The sequence below is a fragment of the Electrophorus electricus genome, chromosome 26 (genome assembly GCF_013358815.1).
Source record: "Electrophorus electricus isolate fEleEle1 chromosome 26, fEleEle1.pri, whole genome shotgun sequence".
NCBI classification, from domain to species: domain Eukaryota; kingdom Metazoa; phylum Chordata; class Actinopteri; order Gymnotiformes; family Gymnotidae; genus Electrophorus; species Electrophorus electricus.
The window spans coordinates 9,448,056-9,475,346 of NC_049560.1; the positions used below are offsets into that span (position 1 = coordinate 9,448,056).

At 46.3% G+C, this 27,291-nt stretch overlaps 2 protein-coding genes across 3 annotated transcripts in view; both read left to right on the plus strand.

Moving 5' to 3' along the window:
* Positions 1-290: 290 nt before the first annotated feature.
* tmem44 (transmembrane protein 44) lies at positions 291-4,496 on the plus strand. The gene is made up of 9 exons (XM_027027377.2): positions 291-568; positions 667-796; positions 884-974; positions 1,092-1,258; positions 1,393-1,479; positions 1,667-1,837; positions 2,103-2,333; positions 2,520-2,663; positions 4,207-4,496. The coding sequence occupies exons 1-9, from the start codon at positions 429-431 to the stop codon at positions 4,408-4,410; spliced, it is 1,365 nt and encodes a 454-aa protein (XP_026883178.2). The 5' UTR covers positions 291-428; the 3' UTR covers positions 4,411-4,496.
* Positions 4,497-5,883: 1,387 nt separating this feature from the next.
* atp13a3 (ATPase 13A3) overlaps positions 5,884-27,291 on the plus strand; it is a 28,527-nt gene continuing 7,119 nt past the window's right edge. For both annotated transcript variants that reach the window (XM_027027378.2, XM_027027379.2), the window contains exons 1-26: positions 5,884-6,124; positions 13,256-13,351; positions 16,698-16,782; positions 17,084-17,257; positions 17,888-18,067; positions 18,347-18,417; positions 18,566-18,649; positions 18,785-18,854; positions 19,072-19,206; positions 19,368-19,440; positions 19,720-19,851; positions 20,118-20,300; positions 21,254-21,411; positions 21,708-21,896; positions 22,373-22,434; positions 22,704-22,854; positions 23,240-23,356; positions 23,490-23,507; positions 23,594-23,747; positions 23,871-23,991; positions 24,140-24,264; positions 24,410-24,579; positions 24,736-24,858; positions 25,069-25,148; positions 25,251-25,293; positions 25,436-25,545. In XM_027027378.2, coding sequence (XP_026883179.2) covers positions 16,738-16,782; positions 17,084-17,257; positions 17,888-18,067; positions 18,347-18,417; positions 18,566-18,649; positions 18,785-18,854; positions 19,072-19,206; positions 19,368-19,440; positions 19,720-19,851; positions 20,118-20,300; positions 21,254-21,411; positions 21,708-21,896; positions 22,373-22,434; positions 22,704-22,854; positions 23,240-23,356; positions 23,490-23,507; positions 23,594-23,747; positions 23,871-23,991; positions 24,140-24,264; positions 24,410-24,579; positions 24,736-24,858; positions 25,069-25,148; positions 25,251-25,293; positions 25,436-25,545 — 2,768 coding nt within the window. In that variant the 5' untranslated portion in view covers positions 5,884-6,124; positions 13,256-13,351; positions 16,698-16,737. The remainder of the gene's footprint in view (positions 6,125-13,255; positions 13,352-16,697; positions 16,783-17,083; positions 17,258-17,887; positions 18,068-18,346; positions 18,418-18,565; positions 18,650-18,784; positions 18,855-19,071; positions 19,207-19,367; positions 19,441-19,719; positions 19,852-20,117; positions 20,301-21,253; positions 21,412-21,707; positions 21,897-22,372; positions 22,435-22,703; positions 22,855-23,239; positions 23,357-23,489; positions 23,508-23,593; positions 23,748-23,870; positions 23,992-24,139; positions 24,265-24,409; positions 24,580-24,735; positions 24,859-25,068; positions 25,149-25,250; positions 25,294-25,435; positions 25,546-27,291) is intronic.

Sequence of the window (27,291 nt, forward strand, 5' to 3'; positions counted from 1 at the left end):
GACTCAAGTCGGCACACACCTACCCTCACTACGTAAAAGCGGAGACCACAGAGGCGTATGTGGATAAGATGGAAGGAAACTCTGGGATCAATTTACAAGGAGGAGAGCTCTTACGAAGAAGGCTCACAAAGATTGTATCAAAAAACGCTGAATGAGATAAAACCCCACCTATTCTCGTATAAGAAGTGGGTATTTTAAATATTTAAATATTGTAAGCGATGAGCCAGACTAGCATCCTGGTTTGGTGAAGCTCAAGCTCCTGGCGAGCAGGTAGGACGTCCTCCTCCTCCTCGGTTACCTGGCAACCACGTGGTTATGTCCAACAGCTCTAGTATGGGCAAACCGAACTCTTTTGCCTTTTGCGTCTCGCATGTCGTTCTTCCAGGACCGGATTCTTTTCTTGACGTGTCGGTGTTATTTTAGTTATAATGATAGATAAAGCAGGTCTGTTCGTCGTTTTGTTCTGGTGGAAAAAGGTCCCGAGTTGCTTTACCTCCGGAGACGGCGTGTGTTTGTCGGCTGCTTTGGGCGCCCTGTCCGTGTCGTGTCTGGTAACGTCATGCGCGATGTAAGCAACAATTACCGCTCTTATTTCTCTCCGTATTTGGAAACAAGGACTCCGTTAGCATGCTTTTCTCGTCTTCCTTGGTGCTTTTCCTTTCGTAGCCTGTCGTGCTGCAGGTGTAGACTAAGGGCTGGTCTGTCCGGACATGACGCGGTCTTGGTCCTTTATTCTTTCATTGGCGACCTGTGTAACGTCGCTGGAGCGTTTCTCTCTGGTCAGTCCCCTCTCCAGGTGAGCCCACAGCCTGCTCCTGAAACATCTCACTTATTAGAAACCGCCTTAGAAATGTTCGGAGGCTAATTTGAATTACTGCTCTAGATTGTTGTGGCTTCGTGCATGGTAGCGTTGGATGGGCTGCGTTTCATCTCAGTAGCTGTGCCCGTTTGTTTGTGGTACTACTCCAAAACTGGTAAGGCTGATTTGAAGTTATTCTTTGAAAGTTTCCTCACTGAGTAATCGATGAATTAATTCTTTTTTAAAAATCAGCATCTAAGACACCAAAATCTATCTTTGTGTCCTGTTCGAGGAACGAGGGCGAGGATGCTCCGCATGAGGAGACGGCAGAACTCTCTCGTTGTATGTCTCCTGTTCGTAGTGGGAGGATGTGTTTACTTTGGCACGGAGGTCCACCACAGCCAGGTGCTCGGCAACAAGTCTCTGGCTGGCCGGAGGCTGCTCGGTGTTTTTCTGCATGTAGGTGAAGAGGCTTGTACGTTAGCAGCCTGTTTCAGAAGACGTGCTGTATTTCTGCATTATGCATAACCTTTTTAACAACGGTATTGCAACGTGCTTGACCAAACATCCTGCACGTTTGTCTGTGTGAACAGGGGCCCATCGAGCTCCTGGGTTATGCGCTCGGTCTTCTGTCCTTCGTCATCAGCTGGACTTCCCGGATTCCCTCATTCTTCAGCGCTGTGAGTATGTTCCGCCTGCACGTTAGTCCTAAATGCGTTCTCCCCTCCTCTCCTCTCAACGCACACAATTTTCATATCTGTCCCCCGGTGAAAACCATCCGGATACACCGTTGGCTGTGCGGCACTCGAATTCAAATCTGCCCCCTTTGTTCTGATGGATTTGCTGCTCGTGATCCGGCTTGTGTAGAAGAGAGGCGAGCTGAGCGGTGCCGACCACGTGTCGTCGCGGGCCCTGAGCGCCTCGGCTGGAGCTCTGTACGCCGCCGCCCTCCTGCTGTACGACACGCGGCTGGAGTTCGCCGTGAGAGCCCTGCCCTGGATCCTCTCAGGAGCCTCTGCAGCACTCCTCGATGTGGCTGTATCCTTTTTATCATGTTGGCACTTGTAGGTGCAACTCTCCACTGGCACTGTGCGGGGTGGGTGCGTGCGTCTGTCTTGAATGGGTGTAATGCGAGGATGAAAGAGTTTTCCTGCCTAATGGACCTCATCTCCCTGACCTGCCTTGGTGTGAATGACCTGTGTGTGTGTGTGTGTGTGTGTGTATGTGTGTGCGCGCGTGCGTGTGTGTGTTTCAGCTCTTGGACTCTGAACTGTACTGTGTCTCTCTAACTCTGACCACTCAGATCTTGGTCCTCTCGTGTTCCAGAATCGGCTGCAGCCGCCGGGCTGCACGGCTGTCGGACCCTGCGGCACAGTCCCTGCTGGGTAACTGCCGTAGGCCTGCCTCTGCTCAGTATCTCTACCCCAGAGACCAAACCATCAGAAAGCATCATCTTTTTGCACAGAAAAAAAATTCCCCAAATATGGCCGAGATGGGACGTTACATGGACGTTAACGTACCGCCTGTCCGAAAGGTCCGTGTTTGTTCTTATGACCTTCCAAATCGGGCGTGAGTCCAGTTTCTAAACATGCAACGTTTCTTAATCTGCTCTGATCGTGGGCCCGTGCTTCAACAGCTACAGCGCTTTCGTGAGGTGCCAGTAGTGTCCCTCATTCGGAGGTAGGTGCTTTGGGGAACCGGCCTCTGTTGTCTTCTGTAGGTGTGTCTGAAGGAGGTAACGCTGACTCGGGAAGGCTTGGCGGACAGCAAGCCCCTGACGAGGTCCGTGAAGGTGGTGAGAGTGGATGAGCGTTCGTCAGACAGTGCTTCTGACTCCTCTTCTTCCCTCAGCTCTGAGCTCCAGGTTAGCACCGCGCCCCTGCACTAGGCTGTAGCTGGACATGTCGCAGTTCTGTTTAAAATGACATTTTGCTATTATAGCAGTAGATGGCAGTAGAGGTTGTAAACAACATTTAGCGTGTGTCATTTAAGCCTCTGCTAACTGTATTTAGAAGGAAATAACCTGTTATGTAAGCAGACTTGTTCAGATGGTTTTGGTTTTTTGTTTGTTTTTTTCCCTTGTGCAGTGGTACTAAGAAAAAACTAAAATGTATGTGATGTTGGTGGAACTGTACATGCATCGCTTTTTAAACATGCATCCGATTCGAACAGGAAGTCTTTCTTCGAGAGCTCTGTTGTCTCTTGGCTCTCTCGGGTGCTCTTAAGAGTGCCAGGTCATTGAGGATGTCATTCTGGCAGAAACAAAGGCAAATTGCTCAGGGTGAAAACAATTGAACTTTGTTTTATTCACTAAACAGGAAAACACTAACCATGTGAACCTCCTCAAAACACCATGGACTGTGAAGTAGGTTACAGTCCACTCCTGCTGTACCCTTGGCAGGGGAGCTCTCACTCACTCCTCCTACTCCAGTAAACCTGGCCTCGACCCAGTTAACTTTTGGTTTGTCTGACCCAGGAAGAGCAGTGTCCCTGAAAACCTTTGTAAATTATTATTTAGGTTCAGTAATATAACAATGTCTACAATAATGCTCCCTGATCCATGTTGTTCAATATTTATTGGTGCATTTGTTTAAACCGTGTCTGTCACTCAGTAGTACGGTGGCCAAGGTTACTGTGCTTTATTGCTGATGTTTATATGTTGCTGTTTTTCCGTAATGGATTCCGAGCCACTCTGGGCCCTGCGTGTTTGGGTTGCATCACAGAAGGCGCCCATCTTCTCTGCTGATTGGATTTCGACATTAGCCTCCCCCTGTTGTTGACTTTATCTATCGATACGCGAGATGGCCATGCCCTGTAATTTCCACTTGGATATGTGAATTCTGGCCCTTGGCCATGGAGCCATTACTGCACTGCACAGACGTGCCTCCTTCTCTGGTGCTTGGGGAATATTTGTGCTGAGCATCCCGAGAGGACAGGACAGGACAGGACAGTCTTGCCTTGCCATTGTTCTGCTGAGAAAAATCTGTAATATACACTGGGGAAGGACTTGGTTTGCTTCTGAAGTTGTTGAAAATGTCAATAAGGTAAGCTTTTGGACCCTGCTCAGCAATTCTGGAAGCTGTTGTCTGTTACCTGTTTGATAGGATAGAGGCTGAGAGAACACAGGGTCAAAGAAGAGAGTTTCTGACTGCTGTTCACTTGGCAGTCTGTGATATGCATACAAAATACTTCCATATGGGACAAGATTCTTACTGTTAACATCGTCAGACTTTTGGTATGACACAAAACAGGACCAGATCCATGTTCTGCTCACAGCGACTGCTGCACCTGATGCCCCGAAGTGTTGGAATAACCTTTCTGTGCCCCCTCCCTTTTGTAAACATGCCTGAGTGGAAAGCCAATCCAGTTCTCCCTCTGATTGTCCGTTGCATCTCTCATCCGTGCAGTGGGACTTTGAAGCGCAGTGGGGATCTGGGAAGGCAGATGGCCGGACCACGCAGGCTTTCCCTCTGCAGGAGTGGATGGTGGACCACGGGTCAAAGTTCAGCAGTGGCTCGACCTCTCGCACTTGTTTCTGTAACGGTGCCACACTGGAGGCAGAGATGGTTTCCACATCACTGGACAAAAACCTGAGCTGTTCCGACTGTTAAATGATTCTGGCTTTAGATCAGCTGGCTTAGTTACGTGTCTGTAATGTTTCAACCCTCAGCAGATGAAATAAAGAAATGAATCCTTTCATGACTAAACCGAGCTTTCATCAGTTAGACTAAAGTGCCTTGCTTGGCCTGCCCATCTGAGTGCAGGTGCATTAACATTTTCATCGCTTTTCTGTGAGTCACACAGTCTGTTATTAAACCCCCTCATGCCACACCTGTGATTAATATGATGATACTGAAATCCATATTGAGCCAAAACAGACAAATGGAGGGAGGTGTCACAAACTGCCCTAATAAAAACATGCACACCCTTTCCCAGACCTTGTAGTTCAGCAGTTCGTTTCCTGTATTTTCAGAGTTGGACAGTTTTATCTAAGCTGGACTGAAAGACCCACCACTGTATGATAAGGCCCCAGACATGATGTCCAGAGGGTTTTTTTAAATAAGCTTTTTCACTGGTCTTCCACCTTAGCCATTCTTGTCTTATGACTTATTGTATCTTAAGCTCATTGTGCCCAAGTCAGTCTTAGCTAACAGATGAGTCCCAGTTTTTGAGACTTCCCAAATGTCCGATAGTGGGACAATGTGGAGATTAGAAGTGGCCAAGTGCAGAGTTCTTCCTCTGTGGTTTAGTGCCAGTGACCTGCAGCATGTGGTAGATAAGGCAGTGAATTTTGAAGGAGCTGCAATTCAAATACGTGATCTCTAAAGCCGTTGTCTAATTTCCAGCCGTCTCAGCCCATCTGAATAATTTATGATATGAACTTGTGCCCTCTTCATGTTGCCGTGCGTTTTTGGCTCTTTTTTGATGTCACAGTGGGAGATACAGTGGGTCTGCAGTTTCTGATGTGCATACAAAAATGGCGCTTAGCCATCAGTTCTCCAGTAGGGCTTACTGTGTGTTCTTCATCACCACGTGGACATTATGGAGTGGTTTGTTGCTGCTATCCTTTAATTCCCAAGAAATTAAAACAAACGGTGTGGTTTGGATTAATAGGTGGAATTTTGTTTGCACTGTGGACTTATAGCAGGGAGTCATTTGTGTTTAGAATGCTGGCAAATTATACCTAGGCACATCACTAAATAACTGTAGTAGAACATTGAAAACCATCGTCATGTTTTTTTTTTTTGTTTTTTTTTTAATAAGTACGTTCCCGTCAACTCAATGTAATATGCTACCAGTTGAAATGAGTACAAGAGATCTGCTCCAGTGTAGTTAATCATTCTTAGCACTTTTTGGGGGGGGGGATTAAGATTTAATCAGACATTTCAGTGAATGCGTAATTTCGGACGATTATTAAATGCAACTACAGTCTAGTAGAATAGTCTAACTAGTCTACTGTTCAACGGGAATACGCGTGTCTTTCCGTCTAATCCCAAGCATTAAAACGTGGCCCCTGGGCTCTGCCTTCACCGTTCCGTATGACTTCATTTCCTGTGCACCACTTCCGCCGAGGGACTGCGCGAGCCAGTTCAAGGCGGTCGAACCCACACGGCTCGCGCAGTGTGTCAACACGGCGCTACCACGCGCGCCTTGCCCGGCCACACGCGTCGACCGTTAGTTATCTGAACTAACCTGACTGACGACCGTTATTCCCGCTTTCCTTTCGTTTCCAGTCTGCGTTTCTTCACCGACTTTTCTGTTTCGGAACAACACTAAGACGGTCCGTCATGACTTTAAGGTGATCTTCTGGCCAGGTGGCTCTGGGTAAGTTAGTCGTAGCGGTGTGTGTCGTCTGAGGTGTTTTACGCACGCCACTCCCTCAGGGATGTGACAGATTACTCGCTGAGGTAAAACACAAACTAAAACTAGGCTCCTCGGCTGGTTATATGGCTAATGAATTAATGTTCTGAGAGCAACATATTGTAGCTCTGTGAGGGCATCTCTTGCTAACCTGTCGAGTATATTGATGTATGGCTAGCCGGCTAACTAGCGGGTGTTAGCTACGCGGCTAGCCGTTGGAGCTCCGATCTGAGGGATTTGGTGGACATCACCAGAGTCTGTCTAAGCCAGACGTCTGGGGTTTACATCTACCGCAGTCGGTCTGAGCCGGACAGCAGTGAAGCATGTTTGAAGCATCCTGTAGCTAGCTAACTGGCAAGGATGTCTTTTTTAAAGGTTAACTAGAATATCACCACATGGGCTACAACTGCCTGAGCCTCACCGACCTGTCATAGAGATGTTTACAGTCGTTGATTTGGTGCTCTGGGGCTAGGCTATGATGATTTAATCTCCGATATTGATAATAACCATAAAACTTGTCTCTACACGCATAGCTATGTGAGGGCTTATTTACGACCAGCATGTGTTATCTGTACACCTTATCCACGTTGATGCCCGTGTACTTGCCCAATATGGGAACACGGTGCTAAATTTCAGCTTTGTTTATGGGAGTTCAATGCTCAGTCATTTGTGTTTAAGGATACTGCCAAATTTTGCCTAGCTAAGTCACTAAATGACTGAAAGGTCCACTCCTACTCGACTGTTCTGAATGCGTATATGTCAGATGTGCTTGTGTCTTTCTAAGGAAGGGTGATAAACTAAAATAATTATATGAAGCCATCCATGTTCGAAATGATTGTCTAATACTGTCAGTGTCTGTGATGGCTTTTATTGCTACTTATTAAGGTGAAGAACAGATGATGTACATCCATATCTGGCCTGCTGTTCTGCTCAGTGTAATTCAACCGTCATAATGTAGAACATATTGGCTAAACATAATTTAAGCATATCAGGTTAGTTTTTGTGAAGAACCAAGCTTAAATGTGTAAATATAACTTATTTGAATTGTTCTTCACATGAATAGTGTGTGTTTTGTATATTGTGCTTTATTGAAACTTTTGCCACTCTTCCAGTATAAGTTTGGCACGGTTCTACCTCTTCTTGTGTTTCCTTGGTTCAGAGTTTGTCGTCATGATGGTTGTTCGTGGTTGAAGGTTGATTACACTGTATAAACTTTGATTACAGTATAACTGTGCCAATGTACAATATGCGAAATCTGAATCTGAGTGTGTATTTCTAAACCTTAAAGACAAAACAACCTTCAGTAATTTTTCAGTGCATTTGAGTTTTGAGCCTCAAAAGTCTGTTACATTGTGTCATAACAGGTTGAGGATGGTCTGGTGTCTGTTCTTTGATTGGTTCAAAAACGTCTGTCCAACAGTGGCCTGATGTAGTGATTGGACACCATTAGTAGGGAGACATATTTTGAGTATTGAAGCTTTCTTTGGCAAATAATAGTGATTCACTACCATGTGACTGTGAACTTGGCAGCTGGTAAAACTGTAAAACATAGGCAAGAAGGAAGTATCAGATTTGTCCTTCCCTCTTTTGTAAATGAACAGTCTGTCATATGGTTTTCAGATGGGGGGGTGGGGCTGGAGGCTGAGATGGGACTATTTTTTTAATTTTACCATATGTATTGAGTACTTGCATTAATAGAAAAACAACACTGCTTTGATGCTCAGGTAACTTGTACTTGCTCACTCAGATTAGTAGTGAAATCATATCTGCAAAATTGTACCATATAGTACTATTGTTCATGCACTCAGTTCATTTTGAATTAAAAAGAACTATCAGAACTTTAATCCTGCTGTTATGTGATTTAGATCTATGATGAGAAATAGTTGATGTATCGGCCTGTTAATGTCTCATTCTTCCGAGCACTAGCAACATTAAGCCTATTGGATCTCATTTCAATACAGAGTACATGCAACAGGACATTGTGGAAATGCCTGTGGATTGAGCACGGATAAGAAGCACTCTTTGAGAAACACCTGAGATTGTTCCAGGCACTGAAAGCTCTTTCATTTGGATTAAAATGTTACAGGAACTACTGCTGCAGTGCCACCTTGTCTCCAAGTCAGGATATGAGACAGCTGGAATTTTTTTTACATTGCCAGAAAAGTACTATAATAGTATCCTAGAGTACTTTGAGGCAGGGGAAGGAGTGCTTTTTTTCAGACCTGATCTAAGGCATTATCTTATGACAGAAAGTCTGCCAATGTTGGATCACAACAGCGGTGAGAAATGTCCTAACATGGTGCAAGTCCCTCGAGCATGGTTGAGTGTTTGCGCAGAGTGTCCGAGGCGGGTGCACTGAGAGCGGCGGCTCTCTGGTCCCTCGTCCGTAGTTTACCTCCAACAAGTCCAAGATAAACCCAATGCGCACAGGTGGGAGGTGAGGTGAAGCTCCCTAGATTATAAATAGTACCAAATGTGAAATTTGGGACTAAGGTGCGAACCGTTAACCTCAGATTACAGCCACAAAAAAAACTTTGAACCTGAACACTTTAAGGAAAGTGAGACAAATGTGTAACTCGCCCATTTATCTGCTAAATGCTGTTCAGCCCCTTCTAAATGTTAACCCTTTATTAACCATGGTTGACCCCAGTAAATCAGGCATATCTTGAGTAATTGCTTCAGACAAAACTAGTGTTTATCGCTGCGATGCATTCATGTGTAAGCATCATTCATGCCAAAATCTTAAATGTTGTGGTTTCTGTAATTCATATTTTTATAGTCTGTATCATGTTTAACTCCTTAATTCACTTTACCACTTTAGTAATAATCTGCTCTGCTCTACACAGTGGAAGGAGCAGGCAGTGGACGTGCTCAAAGCAGTTAATCTTTATGCCTTATGCAGAAGCGCAGCATAATCTCTCCACCGTTGATCAGTTTTCCCTGCTGTTGTTCCCATGGCAGCACTAATCCAAGAGCATGTGGCCTGACTTAGGTCCATGTTTTGTATTTGATCTTTTGTTATTGCAGTTGTTGTTATTGTTGATTCTCTCTTGTTCTTGCTTGTTGGACACCCTGCCACACTTTTGAGGACTAGACTCACCGCCCTGCGCTGTCTCTCTTCAGACTAGACTCACCGCCCTGCGCTCTCTCTCCTCGGACTAGACTCACCGCCCTGCGCTGTCTCTCTTCAGACTAGACTCACCGCCCTGCGCTGTCTCTCTTCAGACTAGACTCACCGCCCTGCGCTGTCTCTCTTCGGACTAGACTCGCCGCCCTGCGCTGTCTCTCCTCGGACTAGACTCGCCGCCCTGCGCTGTCTCTCCTCGGACTAGACTCGCCGCCCTGCGCTGTCTCTCCTCGGACTAGACTCGCCGCCCTGCGCTGTCTCTCCTCGGACTAGACTCGCCGCCCTGCGCTGTCTCTCCTCGGACTAGACTCGCCGCCCTGCGCTGTCTCTCCTCGGACTAGACTCGCCGCCCTGCGCTGTCTCTCTTCAGACTAGACTCGCCGCCCTGCGCTCTCTCTCCTCGGACTAGACTCGCCGCCCTGCGCTCTCTCTCCTCGGACTAGACTCGCCGCCCTGCGCTGTCTCTTTGGACTCGACTCGCAGCCTTACGCACTGTCTCCTCGGGCTAGACTCGCAGCCACCTTTTAAGATCTCTACAGGTTCATAGACCACTGCTTTGCTCATCAGGTATACACTAGCGTAGTCTGGTATGCGAGTGAGGAGCAAATTACTGTGCTGAATAATTTGTAAGGGACAAAGCAGAACCTTTTGTTAACAGTAAGTATGGTCAGGCTTTTTCTTTATTTCCTTTTCTCTTCTTCAGGCTTCACAAATGTGGGCTGTCTGCCATAGTTCTAACTCACATAAACAATGGAATCTGATATCCCAGAGAGAGAGAGAGGATGTGTGTCTATGTAGTCAAGAGTTTAATACCATGGATGTGCATTGCCTATCCAGTATTGCTAGCACCTGGACTTCATATTAAGTGTTTTGCGGGGCAGTTTATGGTGGGGTATGATTAGAGGCTTTGCACAGACTGATGCTCAGCGGAAGTCACATCAGATAAAATATTTGGCTAAATATTTGTGTATTTCTGAATCACAGCAGATGATGGAATCTTCAGTGTTAGAACTAGTGAACTAAATGGTAGGATCTCTTCTAACCAGAAGCGTCAATAATGGCACAAGCTAACTAACTTGCTCTGTTCTGTTGCCTTGCCTTTTTGGCTTCAGGGAAGGTGTTGTATTTTGATTAAACTTACCAGTATCCCCCATACAGTGATCATCTTCAGTGCCTTCTGACTGATCTGTATAGTGTTACTGTGTGTGTGTGTGTGTGTGTGTGTGTGTGTGTGTGTGTGTGTGTGTGTGTGTGTGTGTGTGTGTGTGTGTGTGTGTGTGTGTGTGTGTGTGTGTGTGTGTGTGTATTTTTGCAGCTTTGTGGCAGTGTGCATAATATTCAAATAGGAGTGTGTCCAAATTATTTCTGGGAAATGCAGTGAAGCCTGTAATTGAATGAAATGCATATTATAACAAGGGACTTTCCCCTGCATCAGAAAAGCCCATAAAAGAACACCACAATATTCTGTGGTAATGAAACCATGAAATCTGTGCTTACCTGTGTGTAAAAAAAACACAAGTTGAAGTATTATAAGAGTTCTTAAATCTAATTTTAAAGAAAATAATTTATTTAAAAATGTTTTGTTTCCATTTTTGGACCAAAGTGCTTTCTTATTCAAGGAAATGTGATCTCTCGTCCCAGAGTATAGGAAAGTATACTTTGAAAATTAGTAGTGTTAATGTTAATCAACTAAGCATGCTACGGTATCAAATATATTATTGAGATATTGTGTTTGTTTTGGTTTCATGCATTTACTTGTATACTATATATTTTTTATTTTTCATGCATTATTGTTCTGCCTAGGTGTTTTTCAATAAATACCTTTATTTAATTTATTTAATTTATTTTAAAAAATCTCCTGTCCCTTATTCAAACCTCTGTCCCACCTAGTACTAGTTCTACCCAGTGGGGCTCAGGAGAGCATAGAAAGAGAGCAGCTTGGTAGAACTGGTGGTGACGATATCATTGTTCAGAATGGGCGAATGAGTTAGAATGTTCATTTAATTTTTTTCTTGCTAAGATGGAGCCTATAAATTTCCTTTCTGTTCCTTTCTTTTTTTTAATTGTTTGCAGTGATGTTGCAGATATTTTTTGCATTTTAAACTCGCTGGTCCTGCTGCTTGTGGAGAGAACCTTTGAGCACTTGCAGGGGGACATGGTGGCGCAGTGCGACGGTCCGTAGTGCCTGGACCGAGCCTCCCCCCCCCTCCCCCCGGCCTCAGACAAAGGGGCTCTTTTTAATGGACTGTGATTAGGACAGGAAGTGATAAGGAAAGGCACCGTGACCCCAGACCACCGCTGCAACAAAACGCTTGTTCCCCTGAAAGCTTCCACGAATTATCATCGCCGTTATTAGGTCATCGTTGTTATTAACGACGGCGGGAGGCCACGGCTCGCAGGCGAGGGCTAATCTGGAGAGTCGGAGTGTCTGCTGGGGTCTGCCACAGCGCTGAAACCGCCGTTTTCTGCTTAGCTCTGCAGCAAGCACGTGCAGCCTGCTTCGTTCTGACATTCCCCCTGGTAAATGTGATTTCCTAAGCTGATTAGGTGTACTGAAACACACGCCCCACCCCTGTTTTTTCTGGAAACTGAAACCCCTGTTCAGACTGCTGAACAGGCTGATGCTTGAATGCTCAGAGGGGAACTTGGATGCGTCAGCTCTTTTGAAACCTGTGCAGCAATCTACCTTTGGTGTCTCAGATTGGCGGTCGACCTCCTGAGTTGAACACGTGGGTCTTGCACATCATCTCACCATTGTCTGTGATCCGTAACGTGCCCTCGCATGATCTCCAGGTGATGGCAGAAGATCTTAACGCAGACAGCAATGCACGCTGGATTTCATGTAGCAAGCTCCATAACTCATGCCAGAGTTCACATGGTGGTTTTATACAGTTACTAAGTAAAATAATCCTATTGTTGCTTTTATCGCACAGTGTGGCGATGTCTGTGGTTTATCAGTGTACCAGGACCTGTGCATATGAGCATTTGAGAACATGATATTTTATCATGAAAGTTTATAACGAAAGCACCTGACTTCATTATCAAGAGAATAATTAAGACATAATTGTAACAAGATGATAAGAGGACTTCTGGGACACATTTGCCCATTTGTTTATCTTGACAAACTGGCTGTGACCGTCAAACTAGATGGGCAGCAGCCAAATTGTTCTGATGGGCACTGCATAGTGCGGGTTGGATAGCATTTTCTCTCTGTGCTGTTGGATGCTGTTGTGGGAAGGTGGGACATGTTACTAGGTTTTAACCTTATTCCTGTGGTAATGTGAATAGAGACAAATCGTGGCATGGGCCACTTGACAAATTGGCATTGACTCTGGAAAACAGTGCAGGCAAAGGCTAATCCGGTGACTTTGGACAATGGTATAGGTTCAGGCTAACCTGGTGACTGCACAGTTCAGGCTCAGGCTAATATGGTGACCCTGGACAACAGTGCAGTCTGAGGCTAATCCGGTGACTCTGGACAACAGTCCAGGATCAGCTTAATCCGGTTGGCTGGCGTTTTCAGGGACCCCAGGGACAGCATAGTGTTTTTGTTTCCTGAGTGAACCACTTTTTGTTCCAGAATAAAGATTTCAGCAATTACAAGCCTCATTTACTGCACTGTGTGGTAAAGTTAATTTTAGGTTGTTTTCTTGTAAAGTTCCACATTGTGTTAATTATCTGTCAGCAATTTACTTAATTTATTCTTTCTCAGTCACAACTCTGTTTTGTCTTTGAGGCCAAACGCTAACCTCTTTCAAGAATGTCTGGTTTTGTTAACAATCATTTTCACTTTAACCATTTCTTTTCGTTATCAGCTGGTAAATAAAGACACTGTAACTTATGAAAGCTCAAATCAAAGGCCTCTCACCACATCGGGGGAGTGGAGAGTGTTTCATGCAGGCCAGGGAAATGAGGTTGAGAGACAGTGATTCATGGTTTGTAATTAAGGCCTTTTGGTTGTCTTACAGAGGTCCAGGTCTGCATTGCAAAAGGGAGAGAGAGAGAGAGGTGAGCTCTTCCAAAGGGAGAGGCGTCCTAGGGCCCTGGTGCCCAAGGGTTTTAAGGTAAACGCATCTCTACTTCTCTGTATGTTTGTCTTCATAACACAGCTGTTTACTAATGTGATTCATAGCTGCTGAATACACTGTGGACGTTATGAAAATGGTGATGGGGGGGGGGGTTGTCACATAAATGAAACATCTTAAGAAATCACATATTTGGCGCTACACTAGAGTAATTTTTAAAAATGCTCCTCAAAGTTACTGGGAAAAAAAAGATCTGTTCATAATTTTTTTCATTGTCTTTTACCTTTTGAACTGTTTTTGTTTGACCAAGTTGCCATCGTGTGTGTGTGTGTGTGTGTGTGTGTGCGCCCTCAAGACCCCTCGGAGAGTTGATCTTGAACCTCTGCTCTATGTTTAGTTTAGTTCAGATGTTTCATCAGTGTTGCGCCGAGATAAAGGTGCTTGTTAGCATGTTGGCTAGCCAGTTCTCTCGTGGATCCTCTCAGTGTATGGCTCTTTTAAATTCATGTAAATTTAAGACTGTCAGTATAAGACTCTCTTCATTTCGGTGAAATTACTAGGCAGTTATCAGAAAATTGAGACTTCACGGTGCGTGTGTATTTCCATTTAGAAAGAACTCCAAAGGATTGCATACAGTAGCCCTCTTCTTGTTTAGTGTTTGACCGTACACAATGAGGGTTGCGTTTAGGAAAAACTCTCATGGTCTGCTTAGAGATAATTACATGTTTTGTACACTCATATTACTCTATGGCACTGCAGGAATTTGTAGATTCTTTATAGCTCTTATTAGATAGGTATGATCATAATTGTTCATTGATGGCACCAGTACATACACAAGAGACCTTTTATTTTAGCCTGTTGGAATACAAGACCACAGAAGTGTCAGTCAGAGTAAAGTAAGCCATTATGAGATTGAAAAATCATCTTCATCTTTTAGGTTAACCTGATAAACACAAAAAACTGCTGGATCCAGAACTAAGAGGAACACTGTCTAACATGGGTAGGCAGGCAAAGAAAACGCCTCAGGACCTCAAATGGCTGACCACAGGAACATCAGGTCCCGAGAGCAGAGTGGCATCTGTGAAGTATTTGAAAGAGCCTCTTCAGTTTAGCAAAAAAGAGGAAAAGCTTTAGGAGTAGATGAGGGAAAAATAATGCAAAGTAGACAGATGGAAAGTAGTATAGGCAGGGGGATGGGGGAGGGCGCGCTGACTGTGATCTAGCGCAGACCACTTCATTAGTGAGACACGCAGGGACTGGTCTGGTGTTATGGGCATGTGGGTGTCGCTCTTATGTCCTTTCGTGATTAGAACTCATTCTGCCACCTGTACCAAAGTCTACAGGCAGTTCTGCTCTGCTCGGGTTCTACCAACTGACTCGGAACTCCTTAGACAGCGCTTCCGTATGCAGGCGTCCGTGATCCAAAGCATGTTGCACTGGCAAAAACGTTGCATTCACAGCCACATGTTGATGTTGGTTTAGGTTGATCACCTAATCTGATCAAGCCTGCATTTCCATTGCAGTGAACATTTACTTACCAGTAAACATTCACAAAGCTGTTAGCTGCAAAAGCCACCTAAAGCTGTGGAACAGTGTTTCAACCTCAAAACTCTCTAAGCTGGGCGCCAAAGCAGTGTTATTGTTTTCATGACCATTCATCTCTTGTTAGACTGAATATCCTCAGAGGTCTCGCGTTGTCTTCGCATTCATTGTATAACTGGCGTAACCAACAGATGACTTCACAAGAGTATGCTTTGCTTCATTTCCTCACATTCAACCAACACAGCCCTCCACAAGGTCTAAACAACGGCTTGGGCGCGTGGGTCGGCTCTTCTCGGTGTTCACATAAATTGTGCATGACACTGGAACGTGGTGGCGCTGCTCGCAGCCGGTGGGTGGAGAATGCTAGGAAGGGCACGGCCCTCCGCCGAGCTTCCTCTTTCCCTGGGCTGCTGCAGCCCTGATAAGATCAGGGCCGATGGCGGAGCACTCGCAGCAGGGCCACACCGCCTCCCCGTTACACTCTCCATGGTTGGGTCAGCCAGGTTCCCCACCTAGGGGAACACACACACACACACACACACACACACACACACAATTGGACAGACTATTCTCTATCTCTCTCTGTCTGTCTGTCTGTCTCTTGGTGTCTCTGATTCTTGCTCTCTTCAGTACAGTTTTTTCCCCTCTTCTCCCCCTCACTCTTCTCGATTACGTACACTCCCTTTTCGGTCCTTAGTTCAGCTGTTCCCTGAGGTCGGCTCCCACAGGGACGGTGTTGTGTGTAACTTCCCCAGTTTCAGCCATGGCATTGCAGTAGATGCTGGGAATGTGGACTTTGTTCCATAAATATTAATGACATGTGCTTTATCGGTGCAGGGAATTGGAATTTGCTAATTAATCACATTTTAATTCAGTTTCAGTTAAGCCTTTCGCAATTAGTAAATGACTTGTGATGAGCATTGAAATATTAAGAAGTGGGTTCTAATTATAAAGGGTGTGTGTGCGTGCGTGCACCCCAATGGCCATGTGTGTGGTGTGGCATTGACATACAGGCCAGGCTGTCTCCCTCTGACCCACTATGAATCAGCACAAATGTAAGCATGTTACAAAGAGAGGATGGACCTGCCACTGAGCCTGAAGCTGCCCTATGTTATTGTGGGTGGTTTCACAGTGTGTGTGTGTGTGTGTGTGCGTGCATGGTTCATCAGTACCCAGCCCTAATGTTCTGCCTGGAGGCCACACCCACTGTTTTTGTGGCTTGGTCATTGCTGGTAGAGGCCACAGTCACTGTTTGTGGGGCTTGGTCATTGCAGGTGAATGGTGTTGTAATGAAGACCTGACTCGTGTTAATGGCTATATGAGGCTATTTTATAAGATTATGAATCTTAATTTTTAAAGCTGTGAATCCACTGATGGAGACTAGATTAGACAGCATTAGATGGAACTTTATTGATCCTGGTGGGAATTACAGTAAACCCTGGGTGTTCCCTACTGTCCTCCCCTCCCTGTCCATATGTTCTTCTGTCTTGTCCTTGATTGACATTTTCAGATCCTCTTTCACTAACCTCCACTCTAACTGTACTGTTGACCTGTGTGTGTGTGTGTGTGAGTAATATACAATATAATTAATATATCTGTAAATGCCTTTGCAGGACTGACTGTGTATGTGCCATTAGAAAGTGGCCAATGTGTGATAAGAACAATGACATCTTACATCTGTAGAGACTGACACAAACAGGAATGAGTGTGTCTGTATTTGAGTGTGAGGCTTGTTTCCCTTGTGTGTGAGAGGAGCCTGACCGCTGTTGTGTTGCATCCATTACATTCTGAAGCGCATACACACACACACACACACACTCATTAGCAGTATGCATTTCTGCAGGTAAGCAGCAGGGCTCAGTGCAGACGTTTTGGAGGGCAGCATGGAGGATGTGAAGATTGTCAATAAGGGACTAGAGGATGAGATGGTAAAGTTACCTGTACACCTCTACACATACCTCCCTCAGTACACCTGCACAGTGCTCTCATGAGGTGTGTATGTCCAAACATGAAAGCCAGTAATCAGTATTCAAATTCCTAAATGCTCATCATGGTGTTCATTGTTCATTGGCTGTTTGCTTAGCACAGAACACAAAAGCTCGAGGCGGTTTTTAACTTTAACTTCAGCAATCAACCTCATTCTGATCATCCCCATGACTGACACAAGCTCAGTCTCTCGGCAGTGAGCTGTAACGTAGCTAAGCCAGCATGTCCGGCGTGGTCCCACAGGAGCTGAGCGGGTACCGGCTGTGCCGCTGGAAGCTGGCGCTGGTGGCACTGGGCATGCTCTCCACTGGCGGTTTCCTGCTTCTGCTACTTTATTGGATGCCAGAGTGGTGCGTGAAGGCCACCTGCAGCCGCACAGCCGTGCGGGACGCTCAGGTGGTCCTGCTCCAAAGCACAGTACGTACCCGCACACGCACACAGTTACCACATCAGTTCTGCGGGCGAAAACATCCACGCACATACACCCCAAGTTCTGCACAGAAGCACACACACATGCATGCACATACACGCAACCCCAAGTCCTACACAAACATGAGCACCCCCCCCCCCCCCCAAGTTCAATAGACCCTCACACACATTATGATCCACACTTATGCACATTTCACTTTGTTTATAGTAGTAGTAGTTTTAGCAGTATTAGAAGTGCTGTAGAGAGCATTTTTCCAACCCCTTGTAATCACACTGTGATCCTGGATGTACAAAACGTTTTTGTCTGTGTGGTAATGAACACTGTAGGTCAATCTGGAGCACAAAGTACACAGGCTGTGAATAGATCATCCAGTTAAGATTACAGAACAGCTTAGCCCAGCATTATGGCCAAAATCTATGGTTTGGTGGCCTGTCACTTTTTTGTGTAACTTAATAACTGTGTGTGTGTGTGTGTGTGTGTGTGTGTGTGTGTGTGTGTGTGTGTGTGTGTGTGTGTATGCGTGCGTGCGTGCGTGCGTGTGTGTGTGTGTGCGTGCGTGCGTGTGTGTGTGTGTATGCGTGCGTGCGTGTGTGTGTGTGTATGCGTGCGTGTGCCAGGATGAGTTTAAGCGCTGGTTCCTGGCTAAGGTGCGTGTCATGCTGGCCCCCGGGACAAACCCGTTCAGCAGCCTGGACTCTCAGACCACCACTTCCCTGGCCAACGGCCTCCGCCCCCACCCCTCCAACACCCCCGCTGAGGGCTTCATCAAGAAATATGCTGAATACCAACCTGTGCAGGTACGCACACGCGTGCGTGCACGCGCGCACACACACACACTCCCTATGGCACTCCTTATAGAAATCTCATGTTCTCGTGTTCTCTGGGTGTTATGTTCTCACACAGAAAGACTAAGAGGGTTTATGTACTGTACCAGTGTGTTCTGGTAGCTCCCACCGACATATAAATATAACCAGTGCAGTGCTAATGGCATAAGGGCTGTAAACAGAGTCTGTTTTAGCTGGCGGTCTGAGAAGCTGCTGGGATGACCTTTGCTCTCTTTGTCTCTTCTTCTGCAGATCCGCTATTTTACACTCCACAGCACAAAATATTACTGGAATGACTCTGCTCAGAACTTCGAAGTGTTAACGTAAGCATCCTGATTTCCAGTTCTGGGGGTTGATGGTGAGGCGATGTTTAAAGTATTGAACGTAGTGGTGGGGTCTCCGTGAGGTGGCAGGGGCAGTGTGTGCAGGGCTTGGCCTGTGTTAACCCTGCGTGTCCCGGCTTGAACACAGGGGTCTGGAGGACCTGGATGTGAAGTGTTCCAGTATCCACTCAGAGCACAGTGGTGGCCTCAGCAAGGACCAGCAGGAATACAGGTGACCCTGCCCGTATCCCACCCTTACCCTACCCTTGCCCCACCCCACCTTTACACTGCCCCACCCTTACCCTACCTCACTATACCCCACACGACATTTAATTTGTTTATCATTTGTTGCTATTGTCTTTTGCAGGCGATTATTTTTTGGAGTGAATGAAATCGCCGTTAAAGTGCCTTCTCTTTTCAAGCTACTGATAAAGGAGGTAGGGCCCTAGTACACCGTCACCCTGGCCCTGATTACCCCGGCCCCGATGACTGATTCTTTTGTAGTGCTGTGGCCTGTGGTTGTGTTTTACGTTAGCCGTGATGAGGGGGTTTGTCTCTCAGCTGTGCTGTTTTCAGACTAGAAAATGTTAAGTAGTAACCTGTCACCGTTCTCCTTCCCCTGCATGTTGTCCTCTGTTTTTCTCTCTCTCTCAGGTCCTCAACCCCTTCTACATCTTTCAGCTCTTCAGTGTTATCTTATGGTGTTCTGATGAATACTACTACTATGCGATGACTATAGTGTTAATGTCAGTCATATCGATAGCTACCTCTCTCTACACCATCAAAAAGGTGAGGTTCCCTCTCCTAGTCACTCTACAGCCTCTTGTACACAGATTCAGAGTCCGGGGTGCACTGTTAAAAAAGAATTCCCGTTTTGCATCCTGTATACATGTTTGTGTGGTTTGTGTATAATAAGCAATTTGTGCCTATTTTGTGTCGCTTTGTTGTAGCAATACGTCATGCTCCATGACATGGTTTTAGCCCACAGTATCGTACGGGTGTCGGTCTGCAGAGCAGATAACGGTATGTTTCCACATATATCTCAGCTCCTCCACATATATTCTGCTCCTCTCCTGGTGCCTGGAAGCAATTCAAAGGACAAGGCTTTCAGGGCTGCATGGCCAGAGTAAGGCTGGTACAGAGACCTTGAGTGTGATGAGTCAGCGTTATCTGCAGGGCGCAGGAGCGTGGATGATGAAAGAACTGCTGAGACTGTTGGAGTTTCTGATGCACATAGTAGTCCTTTCTTTCAATCCCCCTCCCCAATTTCGTCCTCTCTCCCACCTGTCTGTCTGCATGCAGAGATCGAGGAAACAATGTCCACAGATCTGGTGCCAGGTGATGTCATGGTTATCCCCAGCAATGGCACTGTCATGCCATGTGATGCAGTGCTGATTAGCGGGACCTGCATTGTCAATGAGAGCATGCTCACAGGTAGCCCGCCGCCTCTTAGCGTGACGAGCGTATATGTAATAGCAGCCCGGATTCTGTCCTGGGGTTGTTTTTATTTTTGCTCTTTCCTCAGAGTATACACTCTGTATAGTGCCTTAAAGTGCAGTGTTTCTCTGGGACTGGTGTTTAAATACATCCATAAATGTAGGGATCTATTCACTATGACTATGAAAAATGGAAATTGGCCTAATTTTCTCTCTCTCTCTCTCTCTCTCTCTCTCTCCCCCACACTCCTCGCTGTTTGGTAGGAGAGAGTGTGCCTGTCACTAAGACCAACCTGCCCAACCCTCTGCAGGGTGAGAAGGGGGAGGAGTGTGACACTGTGTACGGAACGGAAGAGCACAAGAGACACACGCTGTTCTGTGGCACCAACGTCATCCAGACCCGCTTCTACACAGGAGAGCTGGTCAAAGCCACCGTGGTCCGCACCGGTGAGCCGTCAGAACATACACACTGGCCAAAGCACCGAAGGACGTCCGCTACATTAATCTCACTGAGGCATTAAATGTATAAATGTTTGGGCTGTAAGGCAAGAGTTTGTTTACTACCTACCATAGTACAGGTCCAATTTAAAGTGCTTTATATAGATATTAAAAAATTAATAACAAAGATAGAGCTCAAGATGCAATCACCTTGTCAAGGTTGCTGCCAAAATGAGGAATTACATAAAATAGTTTATTTAAATAAAATTCTTTATTTTAATTAAAAGCAAACTAGATAAAAAAATTAAATATTCATTAAGAATAAAAATACATAAAGAGACAAATGATTAAGATAGGAATGAAGTTAATTTGAAGAAATAAAATAGTAATTGAAAAAGAAAAATAAAGAAAATGGTATCTGAAATTAAAATAAATATGAAAAATATAATGTTTAGCTAGTTGTTCCCACCCTCAAATTTCCACTTTTGAGTGCTGAACTTTGTGCCTGAGAATATTTTGAGAAAGAGGCGTAGAATATTATTGTAAATTATATTAAAGCTTTCTGCACATTCTGCTTCTTCTTTCAATGTTCCTGCTGAATTGCCTAATCTCAGATAGTAGTTCCGTTTCCTGTAGAGTATGCAAAAACTCTGAGCCAGTTGTGATGGTGCCCTATGCCGGTGGCCTCAGCCCACTGCAGTCTTTTCTGAGATACGTGTTGTAATGTTTGACCTTTCATAACAAGTGGAAAACGGTACAACACAGGCATACCAACAAATGTAATCAAAAGGGGTCAAATCTTTATTTGCGGCGTCTGTACCAACCTGATTACTTCATTTAATTAGTCATTTAACTTCATTTAATCAGCCAGGCCAGTGTGTGTGAGTCTTCTGTGTGCGTTACTGCATGTGCATGTTTCTATGTGCAGTCTCTCATTTCCAGTGCTGTCTCCATTCCTCCAGGGTTCAGTACCTCCAAGGGCCAGCTGGTTCGCTCTATCCTGTACCCCAAGCCCACAGACTTCAAGCTGTACAGAGACGCCTACCTGTTCCTCCTCTGCTTGGTGGGTGTGGCTGGTGTTGGCTTTATCTACTCGATTGTCCTGAGCATCATGAATAATGTAAGTCCTTCTCTCATGAATAATGTGGGTCCTTCTCTGATTTGCTCCATAAAACCTGAGAGAGCATCAGTGGAATGAGTAGTTCCCTCACAGCTTTGGCTTCTACCTTCGGTTGTTTACAGGCATCCTCACCACGTAGTTCAGCACATGAACCTTGGAAGTAGATTAACACCTCTGTATCACTTCACATGGGGAACGCAACTGTAAACCGATGTCCAGTGCAGACTGTTTGTTTAGGTTTTTGTTTTGTTTTGTTTTGTGTTTTTTTTTTGTTTGTTTTACCACACTATCCCCAGGTTCCGGCAAAGACCATCGTGGTCAAGTCTCTGGACATCATCACCATCACAGTACCACCTGCGCTGCCCGCGGCTCTCACGGCGGGCATCGTCTACGCGCAGCGCCGCCTCAAGAAAATGGGCATCTTCTGTATTAGCCCCCAGAGGATCAATATCTGTGGTCAGCTGAACCTTGTCTGCTTTGATAAGGTGGGCTTGGCTCATATAGACTCTGCCCCCTCTACCCCTCCTGGGGTAATGTTCAGTGTTCTTGTTTTAGCAGAGTACTATTTCCATCACTACAAAGATGTGCCTGCTGCCTTGGATTTAATTCTGTTTGTCTCTTCTACAAGCTGCTCTAAATGGTTTCTAGGCATTCTTCTCTCTCTCTCACTCACACACACACACACACTTACATTCATGCACTCTAAAGCCTCTCACCTGCTCCTTTGTATACACTGTGACAGTAATATTTGTGCTGACCTTCCTCATGCTATTATGTTGTGTGCTTGAGTGCACCCTCTGATGCTGCCCCGCACTGTCGTGCACTCTCTAATACTGCCCCGCGCTGTCGTGCCCCCTCTGATGCTGCCCCGCGCTGTCGTGCCCCCTGTAATGCTGCCCCGCGCTGTCGTGCACTCTCTAATACTGTTCCGCGCTGTCTTGTGCGCCGTCTCTTTCTGTAGACGGGCACTCTCACTGAGGATGGTCTGGATCTGTGGGGTGTTCAGAGAGTAGAGGGCAGCAGGTGAGTGTTGTGATCCTCAGTGTTTGTGTTAATGGTGAAATAGTCCCAGACTGTCTACGTAGTTCACCCTAAACCTGCCAGACTGAAGCAGATGTCCGTTTTGAGTTCTCCAGTGGAACATTGGAACTTTGGAACTAGACACTTCTTTAGGCTACATACATGCTCTGTAAACCGTCGTGGTGAGGCTGGTCTTTCTTTCTCTCTCTCTCTCTCTCTCTCTCTCTCTCCCTCTCTCCCTCTCTTCACCCACCCCCCCCCCCCCCGACTAGTTTCCATCACACAGAGGACAACGCCTTCAAGGAGAGTCTGGTGAAGACCCACTTCGTAGCCTGCATGGCCACGTGCCACTCTCTGACCAAGATCGAAGGCCAGCTCTCCGGAGACCCCCTGGACCTGAAGATGTTTGAGGCTACTGGCTGGGTGTGTAGCTCTGCACTCCTGTCTCCTGGCCAGCTCACAAGTGACCCACTGGCACTTACAGTCCAGAGTCATATGATGAGTGAAATGTTGTAAACGTGTTTGGCAGTACTTAGAGTAAAACAAGGTTGTTGTTTTTTTTGTTTGTTTGTTTGTTTTTTTTAAACAAAGCAGGCCTTCCCTTAGTCAGTTGTGAGGCATTCTCCTTTGTTGCAAATGACTTGAGATGTGATGAGTAATTTACTTCAGTGGTGAGTCTTCAAAGGGCTACAAAGATCAACCAAGCTTCCCTGAATGAATGCCTTCAGCAATGTTCAAATACACCAGACCTGTTGTTTAGTTATGTGACTCTGTTATGACTTTTTGTGTGTGTGTCTCTCCGTCTCAGATTCTGGAGGAGCCCACCGAGGAGGAGACGTCTCTGCATAATCGCATCATGCCCACTGTGGTTCGGCCGCCCAAGCAGCTGCTCCCAGAGCCGGCGATGTCGCCGGAGCAGGACATGGTATGTCTCTCTGTCCCCTCCCTGCATTGCCGGTGACGTCCGCTGGACTTCTCCTCCTGTACGAGTGAGCGTGTGTCTGCTGAGTCACATGGCTGATGCTCTTTCTCCCACTTGTCTGTTGGCTGTGCTCTAGGAGCTGTACGAGCTGCCGGTAAGTGGTCTGACCCGTGCCCGTTGGCGCACCCTGTTGGGGCTGGAGCGTGGAGTGGCTCGTGGTCACTGTGCTCTGCCTTCCAGACCTCCTACGAGATCGGCATCGTGAGGCAGTTCCCCTTCTCCTCGGCCCTGCAGAGGATGAGCGTGGTGGTGCGGCTGCTTGGAGAGAAGCGCATGGATGCCTACCTCAAGGGGGCGCCAGAGGTTGTGGCAAGCCTGTGCAAGAGAGAGACCAGTTAGTTAATCTACAAGAAGTCCAAGTGCCCTCTGGGGGGTAACACTGCAATAACAACAATGCGTTGCATTCTAGATGATTGAGTCTATACTGAATCAGACTGTCTCCCTCAATGCTTTGCAGTGCCACAGGATTTTGCGGAGGTGCTGGAAGATTACACTAAGCAAGGTTTCCGTGTCATCGCCCTGGCACACCGGCGCCTGGAGTCCAGACTCACATGGCACAGGGTGCAGAACATTAACAGGTACCAGAGCTCACAATTGCCTACTCGCCCCCTGCCAACGCCGGTAAGTCCACAGTGTCTCTCTGCTCTGCGGCGCGGCGCGGTAAACATTGGGCCGGCTGCGTGGCTGGTTCCGGTCGTGTTCAGCTGCTGTGCTGTGCATACACAGGGATCACATTGAGACCAACATGGAGTTCCTGGGGCTGATCATTATGCAGAACAAACTGAAGTGTGAGACGCCAGGTGTTCTGGACGTCCTCCGTCAGGCCCAGATTCGCACAGTCATGGTCACAGGTACAGAGACGCCGCAGCAGACCGAAAGCCCTCAGCTCGAGTATCCTGTGGCGATATCGGGCTGTGCCAGCAGGGTGGGGCTGTGGTGAACACCAGGGCTGTCGCATCTGAGGTCTTACATCTTCCTCTCCTCTCCGTCACGCAGGTGACAACATGCTGACAGCCATCTCAGTAGCGCGGGACTGCGGGATGATCCCGCCACAGGATCGGGTCATCATCGCCGACGCGCTGCCCCCGAAAGACGGCCAGCCAGCCCGGATCAACTGGCAATACGCCGACAACCCCAGCAAGCACATGAGCAAGACGGACATAGAGGTCAGTCCACGCCCTCTGCTGGACGAGCACTGCTACTGTGAGCGTGGGAGGCATCAGGCTCAGTTATTTTGTTAAAGTAATATTGAGGTTAGGAAGGCGATTTGATGGCAAATCGTGTGTGTGTGTGTGCGCGTGCGCGCATGTGTGCTGACGCAGGACGTGCAGATCAGCATGGAGGACAGCTCGAAGGAGCAGAGGTCTCTGGAGCGCTACCACTTCGCCATGAGCGGCAAGTCATTCACCGTCATCACCGAGCACTTCCAGGACCTTCTGCAGAAGGTCAGGTTCCTTGGCACAGACGTCTGACGGCCGCTCATGTCTCGGGTGTTTGTTTGTGTGTGTGCGTGTATGAGTGTGTGCGTGTATGAGTGTGTGCGTGTGCGTGTGCGTGTGCGTGTGTGTGTGTGTGTGAGAACCCTGTTAAGTGTTTTGAGGGGGTTGAGGTTCCATTTCTGGTCTAAGTGTTTGTTTATTGGTGCACCGGTGTAGCTGGTACTGCATGGGACAGTGTTTGCCAGGATGGCACCGGACCAGAAGACCCAACTGGTGGAGACACTCCAGAGCGTAGAGTGAGCATCATGCCACACAGACACACACATACACACACACCATATAACCAGGTGCACTTATAACAGACCTTTTCAAATATCCTTTTTGTTCTTCTCTCTTAGTTACTTTGTCGGAATGTGCGGCGATGGAGCCAATGACTGTGGAGTAAGTCCTTGTTTAGCGAAGGTTTCCTCCTGGTTTGCTTTGGCTGAGAGTGTCCTGTTCATCGCACGTACCCCGGCATCTGCAGCCTTCACTAGGGGGTGCTGTGAGCAGTGAGCCTAACTGTCCCCCCCTCCACCCGCAGGCACTGAAGAGAGCTCATAGCGGCATCTCCCTGTCGGAGCTGGAGGCCTCCGTAGCCTCCCCTTTCACCTCCAGGACACCCAACATCTCCTGCGTGCCTGACCTCATCAGGTGCGACGGTCCAGATTATTTTTGAACTAATGCTGAGCTAATACCAAAGATTAGTAATCCTGATTCATCAGTATTCACTGAGTATTCCTTAAATTTCAGTAATGTTCCATTCATTACAGATGCACTGGATTAATGATAATAGTACAGTCGTGACCAAACGTTTTAAGACTTTTAAGACTAATTTTGGTTTTCACAAAGTTTGCTGCTTCCGTTTTTATGGTGGCAATTTGCATTAACTCTAGATTATGACAAGTGATCAGATGAATTGCAATTAATTGGAAAGTCATTCCTTGCCATGAAAATTAACTTAATCACAAACATTACTGCATTCCAACCACTGCATTTCAGCCCTGCCACAAAATGGCCTGCTAACCTCATTTCAGTGATCTTCTCGTTAGCTCAGAAGAAAGTGTTAATGAAGACAAGGCAGCTGATATCACTCTGTCATGCTGAAGAAGAGCATGACAGAATTAGAAGAATGAAGAATTAGAAGAGCAGACTGGTTGTTTTAAAAAGGTGGTGGTGCTTGAACCACCATGGTTACCTCAGAGGAAATGAGTGCCGTCATCATTGCGTTATATCAAAAGGGCTTCACAGGCAAGGACATTGCTGCTTGTAAGAGAGCACCTAAATCATCCATGTATTGAATCATCAAGAACTTCAAGGAGAGAGATTCAGTTGCAGTGTAGAAAGCGTCAGGGTGTCCAAGAAAGTCAAGAAAGCACCAGGACCGTCTCCTAAAGAGGACGCAGCTACGGGATTTGGTCACCACCAGTGCAGAGCTTGCTCAGGAATGGCAGGTGTGAATGCATCTGCATTCACAGTGAGGCGAAGGCTTTTGGAGGACGGCTTAGCAAAGAAGCCACTTCTCTCCAAAAAAAGACGTCAAGGACAGACTGACATTCTGCAGGAGGTACAGGGATTGGACTGCAGAGTTCTGGGGTAAAGTTATTTTCTCTGATGAAGCCCCTTTCAGACCGTTTGGGACAACTTGACAAACGATTGTCCGGATAAGAAAAGGTGAACGCTACCATGAGTCCTGTGTCATGCCAACAGTGAGGCATCCTGAGACCATTCATGTGTGGGGTTGCTTCTCATCCAAGGGAGTGGGTTTGCTCAAAATGTTGCCTAAGATCACTACCCTGAATAAGGAATGGTTTCAAAATCTTCTCGAAGAGCAACTTCTCCCAATGATCCATGAGCAATTTGGTGATGAACAATGCTTTTTCCAGCATGACAGAGCAACATGTCTCAAGGTAAAAGTGGCTCGGTGAACAAAACATTGAAATGTTGGGTCCATGGCCAGGAAACTCCCCAAATCTCAATCCCATTGAGAACCTGTGGTCAATCCTCAAAAAGAGGATAGACAAACAAACACAGAAACTGATGAACTCCAAGCACTGATTAGGCAAGAGTGGGTTGCCATCACTCAAGATTTTGCTCAGAAGCTGATATCCAGCATGCCAAGGTGAATTGCAGAAGTCTTATAAAAGAAGGATCAACACTGTAAATATTAAGTATTTGCTTAAACTGGATGTATTTTTGTCAAGTAAAAAATAAATAAATAAATAAAATTGTACAATTATAAGCATTTCATATCACTATACCATATAGATATCTGATAAAAGGATCTTAAAAACTGAGGCAGTAAACTTTGTGAAAACCTAAATTTGTGTTAGTCTCAACGTTTGGCCATGACTGTACAAAGTATAATTCTTATTAGTTTATAAAACTTTTGTATTTAGA

What these genes read in the sequence shown, in the direction of transcription:
- tmem44 (XM_027027377.2), top strand. Translation starts at nt 429, where the DNA reads ATGATAGATAAAGCAGGTCTGTTCGTCGTTTTGTTCTGGTGGAAAAAG. An exon ending in CTGGTAACGTCATGCGCGAT is followed by an intron (nt 569 to 666) that starts GTAAGCAACAAT and finishes TTCCTTTCGTAG; the next exon opens with CCTGTCGTGCTGCAGGTGTA. An exon ending in ACGTACCGCCTGTCCGAAAG is followed by an intron (nt 2,334 to 2,519) that starts GTCCGTGTTTGT and finishes TGTCTTCTGTAG; the next exon opens with GTGTGTCTGAAGGAGGTAAC.